General features: G+C 44.5%; 1 protein-coding gene and 1 pseudogene across 1 annotated transcript in view; both read left to right on the top strand.

The window, feature by feature from the left end:
- The window catches only part of LOC8034239 (clotting factor G beta subunit), a 69,436-nt gene that overhangs the window by 36,011 nt on the left and 6,748 nt on the right, over positions 1 to 26,677 (top strand). Inside the window, exons 3-6 of the mRNA XM_029971409.4 lie at positions 473 to 703; positions 4,019 to 4,113; positions 9,735 to 9,841; positions 16,015 to 16,283. Coding sequence (XP_029827269.3) covers positions 473 to 703; positions 4,019 to 4,113; positions 9,735 to 9,841; positions 16,015 to 16,283 — 702 coding nt within the window. The remainder of the gene's footprint in view (positions 1 to 472; positions 704 to 4,018; positions 4,114 to 9,734; positions 9,842 to 16,014; positions 16,284 to 26,677) is intronic.
- On the top strand, positions 23,786 to 24,532 carry LOC120842848 (annotated as a pseudogene).

The following is a 26,677-nucleotide window of genomic DNA, read 5'->3' as shown; positions in this document are numbered from 1 at the left end:
TCTATATACCATATAAATATACTATATATTTGCGTTATTTTTTATGCTTCCATGTTATTTAAGATTGGCCTAAAAATTTCTAATGCGAGGACGCATTCAAAACGCTCAAATGCAAGTTTTCAAGCTTTATTTTCAGTCCTACAAACCAAATGTATAGTTCTATTAACATTTTACGATACACCATAATAATATCTTGCAACTAATAATACACGAGGCAAATAAACCCGGTGGGTTTAAAAATATCGGTCCATCTTTTTTTTTAAAGATTTTCGAAACTTTCAATACTGAAAACAAAGAAATCTCAGTGTCAAGGTTGTTCTGCGAAGCCCATCTGTGCTAAGTCAGCTCAGGCTGTACTTCCCGAAACGAGGGCGCCACAGTTAGCTGAAAGCTTCAGCGCAAGGGGCAGGTTCCCTATAGCCATCCTACCGCCGGTTCACAAGCTCTGAAGCGACGTCTCGTTGAAACTCAGGTCCGTGCCAGACGCAGACAGGGCAGCCGGGCACTTGCATGCCGATCTTTGACTGCAAGCCACTCGAGGAGCAAGTGAGCCAGGGCAAGTACCCGCCGCTCTGCAACATCCAGAATCAAATACCCTACGCCTGCTGCCCTCGGAACGAGACTCCCCAGGCGGAGCCAATCAAGGTTGACGCCGTGGCCCGCGCAGTCAAGGTCTCCGATCTCGTCTACGAGAACGGCATATGTACGTAGGCCAATCAAGACCCCCTCAACCTCTAAATCCTTCTTATTAAGTTTTTTTGGCTTAAAATAAATATTCCCGAATGAGCCATCCACCTGGAAATGTCATAAGGATTAATGATTTGTAAAGAAAAAATAAAGGCTGATTCACACACTTGCGACCGCGACCGACACAACCTGTTTTTTAGCATCGTTTGAGTGCTTACGACATGCAGCTCGCTAGGAAGGATGGAGGTTGGAAGCGCGAAAAAGCTGGTCGTGTCGATCGTAACGCATTCGAACGCAAATGAATGAACCCGGCTTTCATCACTTATGTACGTTCCTGGGATAGTTGGTGCACATTTAAAACCCAAATAAATGCTTTCAAAAGTGATCAGGACAATAGAGTAGACACCGGGAAAATACGGTAACTTTCCCGTTACCGAGCTTGTTTTCCCTGGCAAGAACAAGGAATGGACCACCAGCAGTGTGCGATGGCGTCGCATGCGAGCCATTAACCACTAATTCAATATATATATAGATTATACGCAGGCTGAAAACTTTCCGGTCCCAATACAAAACCACCGATCCTCATTCGTCGGTCTCAAAAATACACAATGAATACAAAAAAGCGATAAAACAAACGTTGCATTCAAAAATACAAAATCAATTCCCGTTAAAAAACACCATTAAGTAATCATCGGTGTCAAAGGTACTAAACACACTAAAAGCAAAAACTACAATTTTCTGGAAATTTAAATTTCCAAAAACTGTCGTTCGTTTTTGTGGTTCTGCAGCATATAAACTAACGTTGCTTCTAAGGCCCTTGGACGGCCCTCAAAAATCGGCTTCTGAACGTATCGTGCTGCAAATCTCTACAGAAGTGCAAACAGGTAGCGCACGTTTACAGTGAAAAAAAAAACAAAAAAACATATCGTTCCAAAATTACAAAACAAAACAACAGAAACCGGTTTTGGGCAATCTTCGCCGCCACTTCGTAGACGATGCTCGCGTAGTCAGACATGCTGCCAACAGAGGGCGTACGTTACATCGAGAGAGTTTCAGGTTATTCGGGTTTTTTAGCAGAATCGCCTGCTAGCATAACCCGAAAGGTAGTGCCTGGAATGCTTCTCCGGCTGATGTGTTTGGCGTACTGTCTCGTCCATACATTAAAAGTGGTTCTGAAGTGGCAGAAAATGATGTCAAAGAAGCTGGAATGTCACACTGTCGGATGTTGCGATACGGGCGGTCTGTAGTAAAAATGGTGGCGAGAGTCAGTAGCAAACGCGAGTGTCCCTGTCGTCACGGCTTCCCAACTTCTGGCTGCCGAAGCTTCCGTGGACTGCAACACTGGAGAGCGACCTGCAGCGGAACAGATATCTGCCACATCCACCCCCACTGCTGTCACGCCGCTAGGATCGCGACCAGTGACAGCATGCCACTTCTATGACGTCAGAAGTGCTATGCTCGAAATCTTACTCGAGGAACATGTCTCCTACGTCAGCGGGTAATACCACGTGACATCGCAGGTAAACGATCCGCGAGTAGATTTTGGAACGGCCAGGATAATCACCTGGATACTACGCGGATTGGCTTTGTCTTGGGCTACGGCAAGAAAACATAGCAGCGAAGTCGGAAAATAGCAGACGACCTCTTTTGATCATGGAGAGACCACTCAAAGAGACGATAATGTTAACCGCTTCCAAGTTTTTCTTTGACAGTGACGTCGCGGTGTTTTCTGAGATGGCTTCACCAGCTCCTTTTGCTCACTTTCCTTTTGAGCTGTATATTGAGATAAAAATTACTTATTCGTTTCAGTTTGACATCAACATTTTTGTGTTGATTAATCTGCGCGATCGCTGTAAGTGCAGTCCAGGTGCCATGAACAGCCTCAACTCATCGTAATTAGCACCGATTACGTTTTGCGGATATTGCTTCCACACGGCGTCGCGGTAGAGCGCATGGGGCTTTCTCAACAGGGATATGTAACTTACGATCGCCTTGCCGCGAATAGGATTATAAAATCACGGAGAACACCTCGAAACCGCTATAGACAGTTTATTAAGGAGGGAGATGTGGCGGGGTTGTTGACTGATTGTATACATAAAATCTTCGATGCCTTCACTGCTTTACAAGCGTTACCCTTTAATTACACACGCTCTTGGGAGAAAGAAAAACCCGAAAAACTTCCTCAATCTCTACTGCGTTCGAACATTTTCATCTCTTAACGTAAGAATACGAAGTTCCCTCCAACGCCGAGGACGAGGATACGGAGAATCTCCTGTTTACGCTCGCACTCTAATAATAACAACAAGTATACCTCCCTGAGGTAACGTACACGGTCTGGATGCGTTGCAATCAATTCCTGCGTTGTAAACAGCAAATTGCAGTAACCACACATGAATGGCTGCACCTCATTCCTTGTTAATTCGAACGCCTGCCACCAAAGCCAACGGAGCCGACGAGCTTTGACGGCTGTCGGCGCAGAAAGCAGACGACGAACAGATCACGTGACGTATTTACTGGATTTGATCCCGGGTTACCCCCCGGATCGAGGAGTGTAACGTCAGTAATCACTCCGGAGTGAACAACCGGCTTCTGGAACGCAAGTTCTGACGTCATCGAGTAAGCGCGAGTAAGTTTTGAAACGCCAAGGTACGAAACCTTTACTCCGGAGTCGGATCGAGTAAATTTTGGAACACAGCCAAGCTGTACATCGACGAACCAATTTTCTTTTTAACTTGATAAACACGCCAGTCGGAGACGCGTTCCAGGCACCATATGCGAATCGGCCGCCGTTCCGTCGACGCGGCGTGCGCCATCTTTCGGCAGCGCTACTCACTACGCGTGCATCGTCTGCGAAGTGGGGTCCCTACACTGCCCAGGTCAGGTTTTTGTTTTTGTTTCTTTTGAACGATGTAACTTCGTCCTTTCATTTCTTTCACTAACCTTTCATTTCCTTCTTGCTCCTGTGTAGTAAATCGCAGGGCGATTCGTTGAGTAAATAATTTCTGTTGTCTGTCTATTTAAAAAAAAATTACTTGCTGTGGAGTGTAGAAAGAGAGTGGCAGCTGGAGAAAGATTTTTCTGCTGCTAGGACTGTTTTTCTGGAAACCCGTACCTATTAATCTTAAACTTTTAGTTTTCATCTTGCTGTTTTTACCGGTGATGACCACTTGTAGCGTTTGTACGAAGCACATCGCAGGAATTCACCGTTCTTTTTTTAATATTAAGCACTGAAAAAAGCTTTTGGCGCGTGTCTTAAAAATAAATTGTGACCGGAAAATGTGCGGCCTAAATGTGAGAAAGGCATTAGAGATAAAGTATACCATATTTTCAGTTTGCGGGAAGGGGAGAACACGAACTGGTCACCACGTCTTCATTCCTATGGTTCACGGGGGCAAAAACGCTGCCCATGGATTGTATCTATTTGCTGTGAGTTGCAGGTCTGTCTCATATTTTGGTGGTGGTGACGTTACAAATTTCTTCGCCTGTTTCTTTTTTTTTTTTTTGAGTATTGCATTTTTTCAACAATGTCAAAGTTTTTATTTTAGTTTGATTTACAGGATACTGCAAGCCAAGCAATATTAAATCTAATGTTTGAACAGAAATAAATTACGATATCGTCGAAAAAAGATCGACGTGTACTTGTTCTATCTCCAAAAGGCCGGTCATTGACATCTACAGGTTGTTTCTGAGTGGTGTTCGGTCGTAAAACAAAATATATATTAATAAGCCAATGAACAGGATAGAATAAAACCTTTAGCATTGGTGCATTAACCGTACTCAAATTTAACGTGTAGGTTTTTTCTTTTGTCTAACCATCTAAAAAAGGTACAATTAAAATTGGGTAGCGACCTTTACCCTAAGTCATACGTGCATACGATTCAGGTTAAAATTTTATTTTATTTTGTTTAGATGACTATTTACATCATTTTATATTATATTTGACTTGGCATCGATATACTATATATAGAGGGTGCTTTTGTTACGTTTAACGGATTTGTTTAAAAAAATCCTTGATAGTCCAGCTATACGGTCTATGCAGGCGAGTTTTACGGCCAGGGTGACTTAGTATATGGGGATCATAGTAGCGATCAGTCAGCTAATTAATTACGATTTGTAAATTAACTTCCTAATTAGTGAAAGTATACATATGGTTTCAATTAGAAAATAGCTGAGCTTCATCGAAAACCACTGAATCGGTACTGTTTATAAATACTTTGAGCGCGTGGTAGGAGTAGTAGTGGTCTAAAACTACTACTCGTGCGGAAAAATTACGGGGATGGGCTGTCGCACCGGTAGCTTTGTACCTGTTGCACGAGTAATAACTCTAGCGCACTACTGCAATTTTCACGCGAACAAAGCCTTTCTCAGAATTTATGATTTAGTACTTTACGATGGCGATCAACGAATTTCTGATTGGTACGTGATGCCTATTTTAGCAACTGTAGAGTTAATTAGCAGATTTTGCTTAACTAGCCGACTGATCGTTACGATAATCCCCCTATACCATGTCGCCCTGGCCGTACAACTCACCGGCACAAACCGCATAAGCGTAGCTAGGTCTTACTTTTTTGTTTTACATTTTAACAAATCTGTTCAGCCTAAAAAAAAATCTATATTAAACGTGAAGGTCACGTGACGCGGGCTCATGTGAAGTGAATTTCACTTCTAAATATAGCAAGAAAACTGAATGTGTGCATACGTTATGTGACTTCAATTTTCCGCTAATAAAAACGGTGGCCGCCTCGGTGGCTCTGAGGCAAAGTTCCCGCTTACGGATCACCAGGGGGCGGATCAGGATCCCGGCCGAAGTGCCCACAATCTGACGCGGTTGCGGAAAAGGCGCCGTTTAACCGAGCTTTCGGATGCGCGTCAAAAGATCCCCAGGTGGTCGATATTAATCCTCAGTCTTCGGCTGGGGCGTGCCAGATGTCCTTCATTTGTATGAAACGTAAAACCCCCAAATGCGGTAGTTAATTATTTGGCTAATTAGTATGTTTCTTGTAACCGCTGGCTTCCGCGGTGGCTGGCGGTTTGGTACCGATAAGTGTTTCTTGTTTTATCCTGAACCGCCACATTGGAAGGAAAGTCTTCTCTGAAACAATTGGTATATATTTAGCATGATAATAGTGACAGCAGAGAGCAGAGAAGAGCAAAATGCAAAAAAAAACAAAAAAGCACAATCGATTTATGAAGTTAGACCCAGCACATGGTGCGAGCGACATTGTCGGGCATGCCACTGCCCTGTCGTCGCCGTCACTTTCCTCGCAATAATGATATGTGTGTACGTGTGTGCGTGTTTCATAAGTTTCTTTCTCTTGTTACGTTTTACAATTTTCTTTTTTATCTGCCCCATTACTGCAAGGTTTCCTTTTTTCACAAACTAGCAAACAAACGCATAAACTGAGGTTTAAACTAAGGAGGCTGTATTGGTCCCTAGGTTTCGGGACGTCAGTTTACGTGCCATGAATTTTTCCTCCAAAATTAGCAGGGCAACTGAGTTGGTGTACAAGGCATGTGACGTCAATTTTTCCGCAGCGGGGATACTGAATCGGTCTGTAGGTCCCGTGACGTGAGGTCAGGTGACATCAGATTTCTCGCTAAATTTAGAGGGTAACTGATTCGGGCTGTAGTTCAAGTGACGTCATTTTTTTCGCTAAATGTAACGATGGAACTGAATCGGTCTCTAAGTCTCGTGACGTCAGGTAACGTGACATCCAAATTCTCTCTAACTGTAGCGTGGTAACTGGACTCGTGTATAGGTGACGTAACAGCACTCCCCCCCCCCCCCCCCCCCCCTGCCCCCCGCCGTCGCTAAGTTAAGCGGAAAATGCAGTTCATGCTAAAAAAGAAAACAAACGAAAAGCTCAGTTTTTTTAATGTACGAAGAAACGAAAAAAAACATTTTGTTCTTAGCCCGAGACTGAGGCAGGAAAAGAGGAAAGTTTCGAAGTAGAAGAAAAATGAACAGTCGAGGACGTGTCCTCGACTGTTCATTTTTCTTCTACTTCGAAACTTTCCTCTTTTCCTGCCTCAGTCTCGGGCTAAGAACAAAATGGTTAACATCCACCAGCTCGCCTGCGCAATCACTACATTATCATTGAAAAAAAACAGTTTGGATCACGCTGCTTCACCCAGATGAGGCCACACACGCTCGATTCTTCGTAATCTTGTTTCAAGTGCTCATCACAAACAGTTTTTTTTTTGTTGATATATTTGTGTTTTCTTTCATGGTGTGCCAACTGTACGTAGCAACGTAAGTCAGACAATTTTTTTACCGTTTTGTTTCCTGTGCATTGGAAAACAATTTTGTTTTGGAAATCTCAATAAATCTGTGCCTGTCAGCATATCGCTAATATGCTCAACACGATCGCAAAAAAAAAAAAAAGTTTTATTCTAAACTGTAAAGCAATGTACCTAAAACTTACCGTCTGGAGTATGATGATAGGAATGCTGATAAATAGAATGGAGGGGGTTATCCCGTAGTTGTGTATGCTATACAAAATTACGGTCGAGAGTGAGCGTGTTCTTGCCGTTGGCTTTAGCAACTCGAAATGCCCGCTAACGCAGGTCATTGAATGAGTCATATTGTTTTTATGCTATTAGATAAAAATTAAGATAATTTTAGAATAGTGTAAAGGATCTGGTATTAGCATTGCGTACAAAACACTGAAGCTCTCTGCGGAACGCTATTGGTCGCGTCGAACCAGCACTGTACTGCAGCGGAACACAACGGTATTCGCAAGCAGCTCCACCACCACCTAAGTTTTACCGCTAACGCCCCCAGTTTATTAAGGGCTCTCACGAAAATGTCTCTCATACTGCGGGCTTATGAAATATCGTTGAAATATACACAAATAGAAGATGCATACTTTCTTCATCGGAAAACTAATCAAGGGACATACACCAACAGACTTATTTTAAACGCATATATTGAAATCGTTTCTCCATTCAAAACGCCAGGTGTTATTTTCCCAAAGTACATTTGATCGGACAACTATTACCATCTCTAAGTTATCTTGACTCGTCGGCTTGCCCTACCGAAAATGCTCTATCTTGCTTATATCAGTGTAATTATTTACAACACACTTTTTACTGATATTGAAGCATTTGGGCGAAACCACGTCTTCAAATATGTATATTTCTCTCAAGATCTTCAGAATTTCCTAAGATATGACAGAGGACTTTCACATTGCTGATGTGTTCAATCAACTCGCAGTTATAACCCTACACAATTTTTACAATTTTAAGCCGAGCGCTAGTCTCAAAGTCGAGGGAAATAGAAACTCAAAATATCTGAACCGCCTTGCATTTCCCACTCGAAAGTCAAAGCATAGAACACCCGTAACGCTGAGTATTAAGAGGTGACCCCTTCACAAAAGAAAGTACGCAAGGCATAAGCTAAAAAGTGCCCATAGATGTATACACAAAAGTTTCACCAGTCGCTATTCGGGAATCGAGTCTCCAACAATACTTCATCTGCGATTTTGTTTCGGATATAGTTGATACATAAATATGAATGAATTTTATATTGCAGAGTCGAATATTTCTTGCCCGATTGAATTTATATTGTACAGTGTGTCAATCCAACCCTTTTGTTTATTAATTTGTAATGAACTAGTTTAAATATTTGTTTTTATAATCTCAAGGCGCGGAGGCATACTACAAAGATGAATGATTGTAGCAGATGAATTCGTTGCACTGTTTCTTGTATTTTGTAATCTCAGAAATGGCAGCGATGGAGTCAGGGAGCTGGTTCCAGTCGTTTTATTTCAGCATGAAGGAGTCAATATCAAGATTTGTTCGACAAGCTGATGTTTGAAACTTAAACTGATTATCCGTGAGAGATGACATGTATAATTGATGAAGAACCAATTGATCTTTAAAAAGCAGGTTAGAATGGACTTCATTAAAAAAAAAGAAATAGACAATATTATTTAAGACGTATTTTTTTTTCTCAAGCTGTTTCATGTGTGCCATAGTAAATTGTCGGGAATCGCGGAAGCTACTTTTCAGCTTTTTTTGCGTCCTATCCCTTTGCTTTTTATTATAAGCCATGCGCCATGCGCCAATCCAAACCGCGGCCTTGGATTGGCGCATGGCGATTTCGCGCATGCAGAGCGTGGAACACGGAATGCTAACGCAAACGAATAGCGCTTGTGTTTGCTCGTATACGCAAACTAAAACTCACCATTGCTAGTAGGCGCGAACGCAGGCACGGTACTTTTGCATTAGCACTCCGTATTCTATAATGTAGGTGCGTGGAACTAAAACTGCGGCGTTAGATTGGCACATGGGAACGGCGCAAATGCGCAGCGTGGAAGACTAAACATTAACGTAGACGTAAAGCGCTTGCGTTTGGTTTCATGGGCAAAACTAATACCATATACTAACAAGCGTACATCCGCATAGCTCGATGCGTTGCGTCGTACGTTTGGCGCATTTTCAGTGAGGAGTACGTAACACTAGCATAAGCTAACAGTGCTTGCGTTTGCTCCTATGCGCGATACTAGAACTCTCTACTTGAAAGTTTTGGTTTGCGCTTTTGTTTCTCCGCTACGCTTCCTGCAACAGAAACGCCGCTAATGCGCATGCGAGCTACAAGCATTGTCTCTAGACTTATGGGGCTCTTTGCGAGTTGCCCAGAGTTCTGCGGGACGGCGGATACAACTTAAAAAAAAGATTCCTATGGCCACAAAGAAAATTAAAAGCGGCGACACGTATATATATATATATATATATATATATATATATATATATATATATATATATATATATATATATATATATAAAAGTTTGATTACTAAAAAGAAGGAGGACGTATAGATACATAGCCGGATATTTCGCCCACAAAGCGGCAGATAGCCCTGTCACACCTTTGTCTGTAGTTGGAAGAAAATATTCATAATATTTTTGACATTCCTGAACAAAACAAGTTAATTGAAAATTCGAAAAAAAATAAAACCCAACTGCAGGAAAGATTAGTTTTAAGCTGACTCGGTGCCCATTCAAGTGTCACATTTTCTTAACGGTCCGAGTGTTTCTCGCAGGTGGCTATTTATCGAGATAGGGTGAGCATCCGGAACTTCTGGTGCGGGGGGACCCTCATCACCAAAACCATCATCCTGTCCGCAGCGCACTGCTTCTTCGGAACACTGTGTGAACGTCGTTTCTTCTGCTTAGCAAATATTTAATTTTTTTGCTTCACAATGGCGAAACGAAATCGTAATAATGATACAAGAAACGTCATGACTTTGTTTTGTTTATTTTTGTTTGTTGAAGCGACAGAGCAGACATGAAACTAATAAACTACCGGTTCTTTCAACGTTCTAATAGCGCTCTAAGCCATTTAAAGCAGCGTTTCATAGAGATACATGAATAGAAATTTTGAAATACGAATACTGGGATACATGACAAAGACAGCTACAATACTTATACTGAGATACATCCGCACAAAAGTATTAAGATACATATCACAAAAACATTTGAAAAACAGAAATACATTTGAAAAATACAAATACAAGAGTTATAATTTTGCCGGGCGAAAACACTGACATATATTTTAAAAAACGCTTTGTTGAGATGTGAATTCTTGTAACAGAGAGTTACTATTTGGAAAATTAAAATAAAACCATAATTTGCTACATATTTTATTTTTTTATACGGAAGCAATACCGAACTAATGGAAACATGCAACTTTGCTGCTAGAGTCAACCACATTTGATGAAAAGTAGCAGCTCGTCGGAGAGCCGCAGCAGATTTGGGCAGAGTCATGTTAGCGTAGAAAATGAAGCGTCCCCCGTTATCGTAAATTTATTTCCCACATTCAGATGTACACGCATGTTTAACCCAAAAATACTATAAGAACCAACTTCTACTCAACCCGTGCGCAAGCAGCTGTCTGAAGAAGTGATCGAACCAAGTAGAAACAATTAAAGTGTGTGTTGCAAAAAATATCCATCGAGGCACCCACAATGCCGCTTGGTAACTTCCTGAGATGTACTGTTTACCAACTAATAAAACCGGGCAGGTGCACCACACGTACATTTACACAGAGTCACTAACACCTTTAGTGAAAACCCCGAACGCGCAACCAACATCCTCCGCCATTGAGAAATCCAGAGCACAGTCGCAGTGCCGTCCTTTGGTGCCGCCATGCAGGTGCCTCTTTCGCTCGCTGAATGCATCCGAACTCGAACGGGCGAGGAGGTTTAGAAACCGGGCACTGAGAGCTTTTTCTTGGTCCGCACACCCAGCTGCTATAGAAGACAGGTCCCACGTATGGGGCGGGATGCCGAAACTGAGCGTCCGCTCGTTGTTCCACATTTAGTTTGAGCTCCTTGACTTAGAACAAATTGGTCGACAAGTCTCTGACGAATGCTGCATTTCCTTTCACTACAATAGGTGATCCTCAAGCAAACAGATAAAAGACCCGCTTTTTCCCACGCATCATCTCTCCCTCGCAAACGGGGAGTTGGTGTCCTTGGGCACTCATAGTCTAGCCCGTAAACGACTAGAGCAAAAAAAAAAAAAAAAAACAACAGACAGAGCGATGGGGCCTAGCCAAGGCCTGTCCAGACTCGATACCACAAAAATCGTAAGGCGACACGAGTCTCAAAAATCGCAGAAATTGAAGCGTCCGGTGGTCCGATGTCTGTTTGGGCACAGGCCAAGCGACTATCACGATTTTCCTCCTGATTTCCTCCACTTTTCGGTAACCTCGGTTCTCGTCAGACTCTACGTCCCACGCCTCCTGGCAACGCTGTCCTTCTGTTCTACCGGGCCCTCGAATCCTTGACTGTGTTCCGAAATGTACTCGTTCTTATTCCAGGGTAAGGTGTCTTGAACATTTGTTTTCAAAAACCTACCCGGGTCCAGCGTCGCTTTATCTGTATTGCCATGTGACACGACTCGCCGCAGTACCTAGGATCTATTTTTGATTTTGATTTTGAACACAGCTCTTCCCTTTCCCGTTTTCGAGACCTGAAGAGCAGCGGAGATCTTGAGCGTTTGACCGACAGCCAACACAGCTTGTTAGTTGCTGTTGGGACCCATGTGATGATTATGTTCAAGGCCCCCCCCCCCCCCCCCCTGAAAGAAACGGGTTACCTTTGACAAAAAAAACAACAAAAAAACTGTCCCTCCGAAAAAAAAAACAAAAAAAAAACACAGGTCGGAAGCGCGGCGCCGCGCGATTTATGACGGAGTCGTTTCGCCTCACGATTTTTGTAGTATCCTGTTAAGGCCGGCCTTCCGCGAAGGTCAAGGCAAGGGGAACGTCTACTAAATTTCCTAGACTCGTTCCGAACGCCCGATACAAAATAGACCAGCGTCTTCCCCAACGCATATATCGTGAAGTATCATTTGATCTCCCCAACAGACCCGTGAAAACTATTTTTTATTGGTGTTGGGATTTCTCGGAAAGAACTAAAAGAAAAACTATAGCCTTCTAAAAAAAAAAATGACGGGTCTCGTACACTCTATAGGAAGTGCGGACGAGTACATCATGATTTTAGAAAACTTAGACTATCATCTCAAACCCCTCAACCATTTTTAAGGGTACGTGAAAACTATTAAGACATCCATGTGGGGCCCCTACACGGATTTTCAATAGGGAAATGACGTTGACACCCCCAATATATTTTCTTTTACCGAGCGATTTATTGAGGTGTCGATAGACTGACTACCCAATCTTTGTTTTGCTACAGAGTCACGTATAGTTTTATTAAAGCCATAATGCTCAACTGCAGAAAACCAAAACCGACACGTGAGCACAGAAGCTCATGGCCGCGACATGCCGACGATCTCTACCGAGGAGGAGAGAGAAACGTAGAGCAGGAGAGTGTGGCCAAAAGTCAGGTGACTACATCCGTCCGCGTTTCTTTTCCTCCGCTCCTCAGGCGTGTAAAGCAGACGACGACGACAAACTTGTGTACACCGTTCGTCGTGCAATTGTTTCGGATTTATATCCCTTTCCCTCTTTGTTCTGCGTTGAAAATCGATTGGCCGGTACCAGGAACGACAGCTACGATGTAGCGGCTTGACTTGCGTTTGGACATTGGTCCGTCATGCGCCGCCATTGCGTTGTCCAGCCCGCGTTTCGTAGCCATATTGAGAATGACGTAGTACATGGACTTCCTGTGATCTGCGCAATAATCTTTTCCATATATCTATTTGCAGCATTTTGGAGGCTATAAAAAATGGGGTTCGTACGCTTCCCTATTTTTAATATTGAATGCGTGCCTGAGATTTTCAACGACTTTGAATATATTTGGTACGTTTTAGGTTGACGGCCACGTGATCACAATAAAAGGGAGTGAGCGCGACTGAAACAGGCCAATTTTCGGGCAGAAAGAAGCCGAATTTCGAGCCGCAAAATGTCCTCTTAGTAACAAAGCTTTCAAAAAATCCGTTTAGAAAAAAAAAATTTGGTGAGCGTAAATATTTTGTCAGTGTCCCTTTAAATTTTGGCTGCAGTCATAATGCTCACATATCATACATAACAACAGCATTTGGTCCCTGAACTCCCATTTGCTCCCCGAAGAGACCATCTGGTTCGAGCAAGGTACCGTGCGCAAATGCTGAGGACTAACTGCACTCGACCGGGACTAACCGAAAGGCGCGCGGGTGCAAAAGCAGCTGCGGGTGAAAAAGCGCGGGAGAAAAAGCAGCGAAAGGCGCGCGGGAGTAAGAGCGCGGGAGCAAACGACGCGCGGACGAGGTAGCGGTGTCTGCTGCATAGCCGATGGCCTGTGTTAGCGACGCACTTACTGTTCCGGAACGCAGGGGGAGGTATCCACAGACAATCGTAGCATCGAAAATTGCAGGAGGGGGCATATTGAAGGGTTGAAGCTGACTTTATGACGATTGCAGCCTCTGTTCCAGCACGTCGTGGAAGCCAGCGCTGACTCAAGCGCCGTCATTGTTGATACTCTAGCCATGCGGCTTTTGACGATCGTCCTGGCGTCCTTCCCCTCTGCATTCTTTTGAACGTGCTTTCAAAGCGTTTATATTTTGCTTTTGGCTTAATTGGGATAAAAATAGTCACGTAGCACGTGTTAAAAACGTTTTCAAGGAAAAAAAGATTCATTCTGGTTTATTTTCTTTTTGTATTCTGTAAAATCTGTGTTCTTTTTTTTTTGTGTGTTTTTTCGCAAGAGACGATGACGTTGCCAGGCAGACGCGCATCCGCAAAGCAGGACAGTCTATGCAGGGAAGCAAGAACATGGCTGCTGAGAGCCTATGGGGAAGCTGTTTTATAGACTGCCACAAATAATTACTGTGTGTACCGTTACATCTTAGTAAGATATACACTCCTTGGAAAGTTTAGCAACAATATTGGAGAACAATATTGGTGCAAAAGCAGCACCATATTTGTAACATCGTTCAGGGTTGAGATGGTCACTGACAAAACGACTCCTTTCACATGATCTGTATAAAAGGCGTATGGGTAGGCTCTGGGCAACGTTGGCTCTGGGGGGGGGGGGGGGGGGCGATTGAATTAGCGTGTCATCGCCTGTGTGCAGTCGGGTGTATGTTGTTTGTGTGTGTTGTGTGTGTTTCATTTGTGTTCTGATTCCGTGTCTATTTTAAAATATTAATACGTGTGCAATGCGAAATAAGCGTTGTTCATATCTGAGTGTAATGAGCGTAGGAAAGTTCTACTCCAGCGATACCATATTTTTACCAATTTTGAATGTGACGTTGACTAGCGCCACCTGGGGGTGTAAGGGCACAACTTAGTAATAAATAAGGTAAGGGCGCAATATTTAGTCCCAGTGGCCTAAATGCAAGGGTGCAAAAGTAGTCCTGGGGGTTCAACTGTGAGGGACTAACGGTTACCGATGCTCCCCTAGGGGACTAATGGCTGTGTCAGCGCAGTTTCTCCTTTGAGGGAGCAAGTCCCGCATCATTTGTTTAGAGTGTGCGGACACGGCCCAACTATATTGTTAGCATGTTTTCTTAATTCATGTAAAACGTCCTTCACAACCGAGTCATATTTTTTATTTTATTTCAAATGGGAACTTGAAGTAAACACGTTTTCAGGAACACGTTTTTTTTACGGCGGCGGACGTAATAACACAGGTATAAAAGGTTCCTTCTATGCTTAACTAAGAATTAAGGAAAGCGGCGCTTTGTGAAAGGTGCTTAGCTCGGGAAAAGAGCCCCAGCAGTGGAAACAGTTTCGCTGCCGTAGAGGCGTCTGAGTGTGACGTGCGGGGACGCGTATGTTAATGGCAACACGTGGCCAAAAGCTTTGGCCAAATTCTAAATCTGCTCGGGGCTCGCTCCCGCGACCCGATTCAAAACTGAAGGTACGTTTATACTCCAACGTAACGTGGACGGGCGCGGCGTAGTGCAGCGTACACTGATACTGATTGGTCACAGATATTGAGTTGCTGGTCGCCGGCCAATAAAAAGCACGCGTTCTGCGCTACGCTGCGTTCACTGCGCTCAACGTTGGAGTTTAAACAGCCCTTGAAAGTCCTCGCGTGCGTCACTCATATAGGATCCTTACCGCTTCTGCTTGTTTTATCAATTTTACACCAACGCGGCGGTACAGTGGCCGTACAGTTTAAAGTTGCCTTCATTAGCGCAACGCATGCAATACCCACGGCAAATGTATAAAGGTTAGTACCTTCGAGACCGCCGACGTGAGACGCATGCGATGATTTTCCATTCAGAAGCGGCTCGAGGGAGCGGGCCCCGAGCCGATTTTGGAGTGGGCCAAAGCTTTTTGTCACGCATTCACAGCAACCTACACGTGTCTACACGTCACACACTGACGCCTGTTCAGCAGGCAAGCTGTTTCGGGTTGGAACGCGCTTTCTCTGAGCTATTTGCGATTTCCCACTGCCGTGGTTGCCAAACTTCGCCACGCGAAGCAGTCAGAACACCTAAGAGGAAAATAGATTTTGGTTTTCGAAAACTCTTCAGCCATTCATCGTCAGAAAACGACGAACTGCAAATCCCTAATCGAAACAGGTTATATAAGACATAAAGCTTAATAGTTAATTAGGTAATTAGTGACTCTTTGTAAATGAAGCATTAAATGAAAACTTTACATTTCCGTCCCTTCGTCCGCTGCCGTGGACAACGCAATCCCAATTAAATCGTGCCTTTATTTTCAGTACATTTTTATATACAGTTGCTCTTATGTATAAAACCCTCCCGTGCATATGCGTCGAACATGTCTGCAGTTTTTGCCTGAAGGCTATGACCGCACTGTTCTACAAAGAACAAACACGCATCAGACTGTCTGCAGTCCGTCCTCTGTACGGTGTGTTAGCAGTGTGGTCGCAACTTTTGGCAAAACGTTCTCCTACGCAGCAACGACACCACGTACCTGGCCCGCATCGGCGGTCTGAACATCTCCGAGGGAAGCAACGACTCGTTCGTGCAGCGCAATGTGGTGTTCGTGCACGTGCACCCGGACTACAACGAGCGGCATCACTACGCCGACGTGGCCCTGCTGCTGCTTGACCGGTCGGGTCGCCAGTCCGACCTGAAGCGTCCCCTCGCCTGCCTGCCGGATGCCGACGACGCTGCGCCGGACACAGGCCAAGCCGTTGTGTTGGGCTGGGGACACGACGTCTTCGGTGAGGGCAACGTAAAGGCGATCGTGTCAAAGTAGATCATATGGTAAGAATGTGAGGGAGAGGAAGAGATCAAAGTTCGTGGTGAAGTCAGATATCCGAACTCTGATTAGATGGATAGTCGGTAGGCGTGGACTAGATGCCTTCGTCTGTACCCGCTGTTTCCCTTCCAATCAGGGCGAACATGAGCTTCGTCTGCTCCTGGCGCGATCTGGCGTTCGATAGCAAGACTGAGCGTGAAAAAGATGACGCTCTTCCCCACTTTGATTGGAAGGTAGATAGCGTGTAGGGACAAGGGCCTAGTCTCGCGTCTACCCCTTCTCCTTCCAATCAGAGCCCTGCGCGCTAACGCAACCTCACACTCTTCATCTTCTCCTCTCTCTCCCTTTCTCAACGTATTCGCGACTCCAACTAACTATAGGTGGCGCCATTCATTTTCGAAGATGGCGGGTTTAGTGAGGGTCAGAGATGCGTGCCGCTGTTGAGCCTGTCTAGTGTGCTGGCTTCACTGAGCGACGCAAATTATTTCTGGTAATACGAGGAAGCTAATGTTTTATGAGCGCAGGTCACCTCTTTAACCTGAAAACAAGAACGGTGTTTAGCGTAATAATTACGGAAGGATGCGCGTTTTAATTCTGGAGCGAAACCGAAACTTACCTCTATTTTGGATTTAATTTTTCGACAGAGGTCTTAATTTCGGATTCTTTCATGGCTCAAGATGTGTCTCACATCGTAATTATTTACTTAGAAAAGTTTTTCGCGGAAACTTTATTTTGTGACATACTGTTCGATCCCGGCTGATATTCGTAGTTGTTGAAAAAATCAGTGCTGATATCTGTGCGTTCTCGATGCCTTTTTCTGGCTCAGATAATTGTCATGGGAAATAATGACAATTATCCCACCACTGCAATAAGAGAATAATTCCAATGTTTACAATGTGTCCACGAAACGCATAAACTAATAAACGCTGCTCTCATTACAACAACCCAAGACGGAATCCGAGTCAGACAGCTGTAATGTGTGTATGTGTTTTTATAGCACCGCGTGACGCATAGGACTTCATATTACATCCAGCGTTTAACTGTTTGTCTATCATGATAACTATGTCAGAGTTTTTCATATGCTAAAAAGAAAACATAATTATACCTTTCTGGAAAGACTATTATGGTTAAATAGAGTATTCTCGTGATCTTTGCGTTAATTAGAGGCATACATTGCCGCGATTTGTATTAATAATAATAATAATAATAAAATTCACATATTTGAATAAGTAATTCTTCAAGCTCTAATGTAATTTGTTGCTTATGACCTAATTTTAAACGCGCGAAGAAATATCACAATGAAAACTGCTAATTATCATCACTGGTTCCAATTGCTGCAAATTAATTACAAATAAAATAAAAATAGTTTAAAATCAATGAAAACATTCTAGCTAATGTGAGAAATCCATGTAAAATTACATTAATTGTGGGTAAAGTATATTGTGCTATCAAAGTCGCGACTTTTGAGAATCGGCGAAACGTCCAAAGTCGCCGCCCATATACTTCCAAATGGTCAAAAGTTAAAAAAAAGCTTTTTTTTAATTAATAGCTTTTTTCATAACATTTATTTACTTTTGTACTTGGTCGCCGTCTTTTTGCCAATCTCAGCCTTTCCAGTTAGAAGGAACGCCTACCTGCTTGTGCGTCTGCTCACTGCAGCACGTTTCGTTGGCGTTGGAAGCCGGTGAAACAGTAGTGAGTTTTAATATTGCGTATACGAGCGAACTCAAGCCCTGTGCGTTTGCGTTCGCTTTGCGCGTTCCACACTGCGCGTGCGCGGAGCCCGAAATCGCGGTCTTGGATGGCGCATGGCGATGAGGCGCACGCACAACGTGGGGCACGCAACTCTAACGCAAACGCACACTGCTTGTGTTTGCTTCTATGCGCAATACTAAAACTCTCCAGTAAGGTACAATCCCATACCGGCTGCAGCACTACGACATTTCGCGAGCGATGATCGCGAGCAGTTCCGCCATGCCCGCTGAGCAGGAGAATCGGGGGACCCTAACTAGAGCGCTTCCCGTTTCCGCAGCGGGAGGGCGAGCGTCGTGCTGGAGACGCGAGTAGTCGCCGACAGAATGAGAACGGCAGGGCGTCTTTCGAACGCCCGTCCTCCGGCTCCGCGCTGCACACTTACCGCCGTGCTCCGACTGCGCGCGCGCGCTCCAGGTGCTCGAGTTGCTGGAGTGTTGTGGGAGCGAGAATGCTCGCGCTGAAGGCGGGACAGCCGAAGCTCCTCCCTTTCATTCTAGCCTTGTTAGTGACAAGAGCACAGAATTAAATACAAATCTATGATAGCGATAGTTATGTATTGAAAGCCTTCGTGGTTATAATTTACTCGTGTTGGTATTCGTCGCACTGCAGCAAGGCCATGGAAGATAGTCCGTGGCGCAGCTGTGGTTAGACCTCATTGCGTCCGAGACCCTTGGCCTTGCGCCGCGCAGGGTTGTGTAATCTGCGTACTCTTCAGCGAGAGTTTAGGGCTCTCTCTGTCATACTCCGACGTTGAGCGCAGCGAACGCAGCATAGAGCATAAAGTAAGCCGTTCTTTGGCCGTCAAACAGGAACTCGATATCTGCGAACCATCAGCCTTGGTGTGCGATACTTTACGCCGCGTTCGCAACGTTCACCTTTTGTTGTCTAACAGAGCCTTAAGAAATGCCGGCAGTGGTGAGTATGGAGCTTCTGATTTTGGTTCCCCGGTCAGTCAGATTCCCCCACGAGTGAATATGTTCACCGAAGAATAAGTGACACACCAAGAAGTTCTAATAAGTTGAGCAACGCCCAGTGATTCATAAGTTCTCGCCGACAAAACTCATTTTTGCTATACGCCTGTGTATAATATATGTATATCAAAATCGCCTTCCCGTGCAGCTAGGTATTTTTATATTCTAAGTTAGCATTAATTCTTGTTTTGTTTTTGTTTCTGTCTTCTCCAATTCTCTTAAAAGCGGCCAAGGAGTTATTTTCAACTGATTGGTAATTACCAAAGCGCACGCGTGGAACTCCAGTTATAAATATACCCAAAGATAATGATTTAATAAACACAGTGCTGGTACTACACCTTGTAAACTAACGCTTTAAAGCAATTTATACGACCCGCCAAAATGGGTTTCTCAACGCATTGTGCTGCGATTTGCTACGTTCAAGCAGAGAATAGAAGATTGCAGTGACAAAAACCAAAAAGTAATCTTACGTCGTTAAAAAAAAAAAAAAAAAATGAAAAGCATGATAGAAACGACCCTTGGGCGATATACGCCGCCACTTTGCAAACGGTGCACGCTTAGTGAGAACTACTGCCGACAGATGGTGCACGCCCCGTCTCGGCAGCACCAGCCAATTTAGCGGTAAGTTGTAATCGTAGAAGACCCTGTGAAAGAACCCGAATCGGCCGGCGCGACTTCGACGCAGCGTACGCCATGTGTCGGCAGCACTTATCGCGACGCGTGGGTTGTCTGCGAAGGGGCGGCGTAAATTGCCCAGAACAGGTTTCTACTTCTTTTTTTTTTTTTTGTTTGAAAAATAAATTTAGCTTATTTCTTATATTTTAACTGTTAACTTCCTCTAACTGTTTGTAACTTTAAAATAAATTGCAGTGCGATGCGTTTAGAAAACAATTTTTCCAGATCGTCTAAATGGTCTGAAAGGCGTTAGTTTACAAGCTGTGTAGTGGGTCTTAACTTTACTAAATGCACATTGTTTTGAATTGCACCAGACAATTAGGACAGGATTGTAGCTAGCCAGAAACAACATTTATTCTCTTAAAGGGGTTCTGCAAGGACATTTTTTACTGGTTTTTAATTTGCCCTGAACCTGAGCGCACTGAACGTACTAACCTTATGAAACTTTTCTTTTCTAGAATTTCGGTTTATTTTAAAAGTTATAGGCAAATTAAAATTACAAAAACAAGCAACAAATAACCTCCTTCATATGACGTCCTTGGTTGCTTGAGTGGCCGAGAACTAGAGGAGGGAGAGTGAGCTCATCGAGTGCTTATGGCTGCCCAGTGCGGCTGCCACACTCTGCGTCGACGGCTCGAGAGGACGCCACTAAAGCGCGTTCTGGCTAGGCAGTATGAAGCGGGCAGCCGCGGCACTTCGCATTGCATTTACTGCGCGAGTAAACACTAATTTGGCATGACACTTCACGGGCCACAAACGACAACAAACACGGGGTAAATATCAGTTCAGAACGGGAGCCACTTCCCGCTGCCATACCGCCGAAAGGCTAAACCGCAAGCCGAAGCAGCTCGCCGAAGGCCTTGGGAACGCTCGAAACCGGTCGGATCTTCCGGTCGATACGACCGCAGCGCCGCGTACACCCAGGCAGACTTGTACGTAGTTCAACTACTCTACTCAAGTTACTACAGTTTAACTACTTTTCTAGGTAGTTTAGTAACTTTTAATTACATTTTTATTTCAGTAATTTGTAGTTTACTTTAATTACTTTTTCTGAGTAACTTCTACTCAAATTACAAATTACTTTCAAATTTTTGTGATTTTTTTTCCTATCAACAAACATTCCTGCACAAAAGAGATAAGAGGTTGGAAGATCAGCTGATATGCAAAGAGGGGAGAGCATGTACCGTAGGAAAGGGAGGGGGAAATTGGGTTGGAGAGTCCGAAACCCTCCAAAAGTTTCCTTCCCCCTCCGCTCACTCCCCCCCCTCCCTCCCTCCCTCCCTCCCTCCCCCCCCCCCCCCCCCCCCGCCCCCCCCCTCTGCAACAACTCTGCTACGAAGCGCGGGGAGCGAACAGGCACGACGCACGAGAGCCCGAGTAACTGCGGGATTAGCGCCGGAGATTTTACCCATTCGAAGAAAGGGCTGGATCCCGGTTCTCCCCAACGTAGAAACTCTCGCCCATTAAAGGAGGCGCACATACTGTATCCTCGCTCAAAGGAGGCAACAAAATGCAGCACCTGCTCTGAAGCTCATCTGGTGCTCCTGTAGTTTGTGCTGTACTCAAAGAATCACGTGCTAAAGGGCAAAGCCAAGATGACCTTTTTGCGTTGCCTTTCCTCCCAAAACATAGAATATGCAGATCTTCAAAGATTTGAAGATCGTTCGAGAAACTTTAGTAATTCCCCCAAAGATTTTTAAATAAACAATAATAACCAAGCAGTGTTGGGAAGTACTCTAAGTAGATGGTTCAGAAATCTTGTATTTTTACTTCAAGTACATTCTCTGGGCATGTAATTGTACTTTTTGAGGAAAGTAGAACTCCCTACTTCAATATACGTTCCCCGAATTTCAAAAAAAAAAAAAAGAAAATGGCGTATCGTCGAGTGAAAACGCGCTCTTTCAAGACGTCATCTGGTCATTTCTCTGAGTGAAGTAACGGTGGCTATAACACCGACACAAATATGCGGCATATAACTTGATTGTGTCAAATAGATCGTCAGCGAGAGTAAAACAACTCTTCTGCGGCGACTTGACTTTATACAATATTTGTTGCCATTAGGGCTGGGCAGTTGATCGATTAACCTTCCGATTAATCGATTAATGCTTTAATCGCGATCAATTTTTTAACCAGTTAATCGGTTAAAATGAGGCGAACAAAAGTAAATAAATATACGTTTTTTTTCTTTCTCCTGCTGCCGTTCCCTCTAAAACGAACGTAGAAACTTGCTCCTTGTTCACCTCGTAGGTAACACCCAACAAACAAATCATTCGTCGTGAGTCACGCGGGATTGGAAGAAAAAAGCGAAAACAGAAGCAGAATAAAAGCAGGCTTTACGGAAGTCCGGTGACCTCGGTCATGAATTTGGACGTTATAGCTACGCGCTCTTTTTGAGCACACGCAGCAGCTTTTTTTTTTTTTTGAAGGCACGCAAGCATGTTGGCTTACGGGTTTGCAGCGACAAAGCTAGAGCTCTTCCGAAGGCTGCCTTGATCCCCATTGTGGGTTATGCTCCGTCCTTGCGGTCGCTACAACGTGACCTCGCTCGTCTCTCCGCTCGTTCAGCGTGGTGCAAAGCCGGCCGTGGTCGTGGCTTGCTTCAGTATTCGACCCTGTGTTTTATTTGTGTGGTTGGAATTTCTCTCTCGGCGTCGCTTTTGCCTCTTGACGCAACGACCTTGGCGGACCTGCACTGCCCGTGGCAAGGTGCTTCCAGATGTTCTCCCGTTCTCTCGTCGTCTTTGACGAGTTGGCGCCGCGCGCAGCCGGATGGGCTCGTTTCCCTTTTCCCCGTAAAAAGGGGCCTTTCCTTCGCCGGGGATTTTCTGTTTGTTGAAAGCTTCAAGGACGTCGTGGAATTAGAGCGTGCGGGTAAAGTTACATGAACGACGAAGATGTTTCATCCTGGTTTTGTCCTTCATGTACTACTCCTATAACACCTTCAGGGACGTCCTCGACGGGTCGACGCTCCCCAATTATCCCCGTCTCCCTTGCCCCCGTCTTTCCTCTTCCCTTCATGTTGCGCCGCAATCACTTGTTTGAGAAGTATCTCATCACAACACCCTGCGCAGGCATGGACGAATACAGGAGTATGAAGGGCAACCTTTCAGGGAAATTCGGGTTTAAAGTAAACTCCGCGGGCGAAGTTTTTGACTTAAAGAAAGTTCACTGCCTCATCTGCAAAAAAGCTTTCGCATATAGCGGAAGTGTAAGCTCGCTTCAATACCATCTCAGAGCTAAGCACCCAAGCATCTCGCTGCAACAAGAATCATCTGCAAAAAAGCAGACGACTATCGACGTTTTCTCTTCGAGGCCGGTTTCTCTGAAGAAAGAAGAAACTATTGCACAAGCCCTTACATCTTGGCTTGTTTCTTCTAGCCGGCCTCTCAACATTGTGGAAGATCACGGACTAGCGAAAGTTCTTCAGATTGCCTTGGATTCTCCGTCTTACCAGCCGCCGTCCCGTCGTGCAGTGAGTGCCAAGGTGGATGCCCTGTATACCTCGAGACGGGAGCGTCTTCAAGCATAACTCTCGGCAGCCAGCTTCATCAGCTTAACAGCGGACTTCTGGACCTCCATCGCAAATGACGCCTACCTCGGGATAACGGCGCATTGGATCGACGACGACTGGATGCTTCGATCGCCAACATTGCAGGTGAGAAACGTACCTGAGCGCCATACAGCGGAACAATGTGCCAGTGAGGTATTGGAGACTGCTACAGATTGGGGAATCGTTGAAAAGGTAAAAGCTGTCTGTACCGATAACGCCCGCAACATCTGTCTTGGGGTGGAGAGAGCAAACTTTCAGAGTCTGAAGTGCGCAGCTCACACGCTTCAGCTGTGCGTCCACAAGGCGCTCAGCGTGACGGGTGTGGAGCGACTGCTAGCCGCCTGTCGTCGTACTGTGGGTCACTTTAAGCACAGTTCGAACAACCAGGCCGTCCTTTGAAAACATGCCGCTGAACTCGGAGCACCTAAGAAGAAGCTTCAGCAGGACATCGCAACACGGTGGAACAGCACGTACATAATGATAACCAGCCTGTTTGAACTGAAGGAGCCTTTGCGCCGCTCCATGGAGGACAGCAGTACCATTAAATCGTCGATTCCCCACCTCACAGACGTCGATTGGGACATGTTGGAGCAGCTTCGGGAAGTTTTGAAGCCCCTGCTCGACATTACTGAGCTCCTTGGAGGGGACAAGTACGTTGCTCGGTCTGTACTTATTCCAGCCTTAAAACTGCTAAAGAATAAAATGAAGACGAATGACTGTGACCCTGCCTCCATCTGCCGCTTCAAGGCCATGCTGGTGGACTCTATCGATGAGAGGCTTCGCGCGTGGCCGCAATACAACGACTATGAACTGGCAACGTGTCTCGATCCTCGTTTCAAGAGCCTCGCATGCATCGAAAAAGATCGCCGCGAACTTGTGTGGGAAAGGCTTTCCCAGCTAACACATGCGTCTTCGGACGATTCTACTGATCTAACGCCCAAGAAAAAAAGAAAATACGTTTTCTCGGAGGAAAATGAAGAACCCACCATCTCCTGCCAAGTGTTGCTTTATTGATCGATGGCCGAGGTGACGGACGATGAACTGGACCCACTACAGTGGTGGCGAGCTCAGGGCTCCCTGTTTCCTCAAATTGTGCCAATTGTGAAGAGTGTGATGTGTGTCCCAGTCACCTCAACGCCCTGCGAGCGTCTGTTCAGCGCAGCAGGGATGATCGTCAACAAACAAAGAAACTCGCTCCTGCCGGAAAATGTCAACAAACTTCTTTGCCTCCGCAGCTGGGGTTGTGATCTGTGAGTGCGTTACATCAACGTTTATTCTCAATTAAGCTTGTATATATGCGCCGTTTATCATACAATAAAACAAATTGTTAGGACAAAATGTCTACTTTTGCTTTTTACTAAAGTCAACCGATTAATCGATTAATTAATCGATTAAAGGGTAGCGATTAATCGGGTTAAAATTTTTAATTGACGCCCAGCCCTAGTTGCCATTTCCGTAAAACCTGATGCACCTCCGATTACCTCTGAAGCAATGCATACCAGTTAAAAAAAATACTGGGGAATGAAAGGGCATGATGAAAGATTCTGTTGAAAGTACTGGTATTTTACCTTGAAATATATTGTATTTATAATACGTTACTTCAAGTATATTCCACCCGGTGCACTTACTACTTTATTTGAAGTACATAACCTCTGATTTACTTTGTACTTTGCTTCAAGCACTTTTTAGATGTACTTAGCGTAACACTGTGAACAAGCAAACACTTTCTAAAAATCAAGCTCAGGCAGTGCTAAACCTCAAACTAGAAATGACACATTTGCAGTACATCATTGACCAAACAAACAAGAAAGTGCAAAACAATTAGGCACGCAGAAGCAGAACCAGCTATTAAAGCATTTTTTGAAGAAACACTCCGTTCCATATTTGGCTAGCCCAATTTCGCTAATGGATAAAAACCTATGTACTTTCTTTTTACCATAAAAAAACATATAAAAGTAACTTCGAAGTAACTTCAAGTAATTCGCTACTTTTTAACGGTAATTAGTAATTTTCTCAATTACTTTTCATTTCAGTAATTTCTACTCTACTCAAATTACTTTTAAGGCCCGTTCACACTCTTGCGACCTCTTAAACCTGGGTTCCTTACAACTTCTTAAACCAGAAAACACACTGGCGCCATCTATTGGGAAGCAGTGTAAACTCGGCGGTCCGGCATATTTTTTTTATTTCTCGCGCATTATCCTTTCTTTCTTGGCTCGAAAAACTTTTGTCAATGTTATAAACGAGCCTTTCTATGGGTATTACGCACATTTGACCTCGGAAATCCCGCAAAACCTTCGCTCTTGTGAAATGCAGTTCCAGGGTCACCGCGTAGATGGCGCCACAATGCCAGTTTGTTCTCTCATTTTAAAAACATTTAACAAGGTTTAAGAGAACTGGTCTCTCTCAGTCGTACTCGGTCGATCTCGGTCGGAAGAGTGTGAACGGGCCTTTAAGGTCAATACTCAGTAACTTAACTTAATCACTTTTTTTGAGTAACTTGTACATGTCTGCACCCAGGACCTTTCTACGCTCGCGCTCGTGGGCGCCTGATCCCACTACACCTTTCTAGTATGCGCCGCCTTTTCCACCGCTTGGTGGCGGGTATTTTGACAAGTCATTCCTTGTTTCCGTACTTTTTAAACTGCATTTGTTTTTTTTCTGGTCTAAAATAGTGAACAAAAACTACTTTTATAAATAATTGAAACGGCTCGCTCCACTTATATTTTGTATTTCGACTAAAAACAAGCTTTTAACGGCTCCAACCAGTAGTAAGCACAGGACCAAATACGTCACATATCGAGCGCTTCTGGCACCACGGGTCGCCCCCGTAGGTGGAGGTGGCAGGGGGGTAAAGGGTGGGTGAGGAGGGGTGGCAAATCCCGTGCGCCGACATCTGGTGTCCCGAGTGAAAGATTGTGAAAGAGAGCAACAGAACACGAGAGAAAGAAACCAATGTTGCCAGCTGAAGGACGATAGTCGCAAGAGTAATCACGAAGACTGAAAACTTTCAGCAATATAAACAGTGATAATTTAACGTCATCAACTAAATTGTGACCTATTCTAACGCTTATAAAAAGCAATAAACTCATTACGCTGCATTAAATTTTCTTCTGTCGAAATCTCGGAAATCTGGTTGTTACGCGGTTTCGTATACCTCGGCCGCACCCACTCGCACCCCACTCGCAAAGTCGCTTATCTGGTTTAGTTTTGCGTTACGCGAGGCCGTACACCTGTGCAGTATGCGAAAAGGAAGCTTCGAAAGGAACGCGAACATCTTTCCACCGGTTTCGTGCTTACAAAACGCTTACCAAAAGTTGGTCAGTCCGAACTGAGCAGAAGTACGAAGAGATTAACAGGCTTCTCAAATTGCAAATAAAATTAAACAAAAAGGTGTTCTTTGAC

The sequence above is a fragment of the Ixodes scapularis genome, unplaced genomic scaffold (assembly GCF_016920785.2).
Source record: "Ixodes scapularis isolate PalLabHiFi unplaced genomic scaffold, ASM1692078v2 PGA_scaffold7__128_contigs__length_106722199, whole genome shotgun sequence".
NCBI lineage: Eukaryota > Metazoa > Arthropoda > Arachnida > Ixodida > Ixodidae > Ixodes > Ixodes scapularis.
This window is presented reverse-complemented; position numbering and strand designations above follow the sequence as displayed.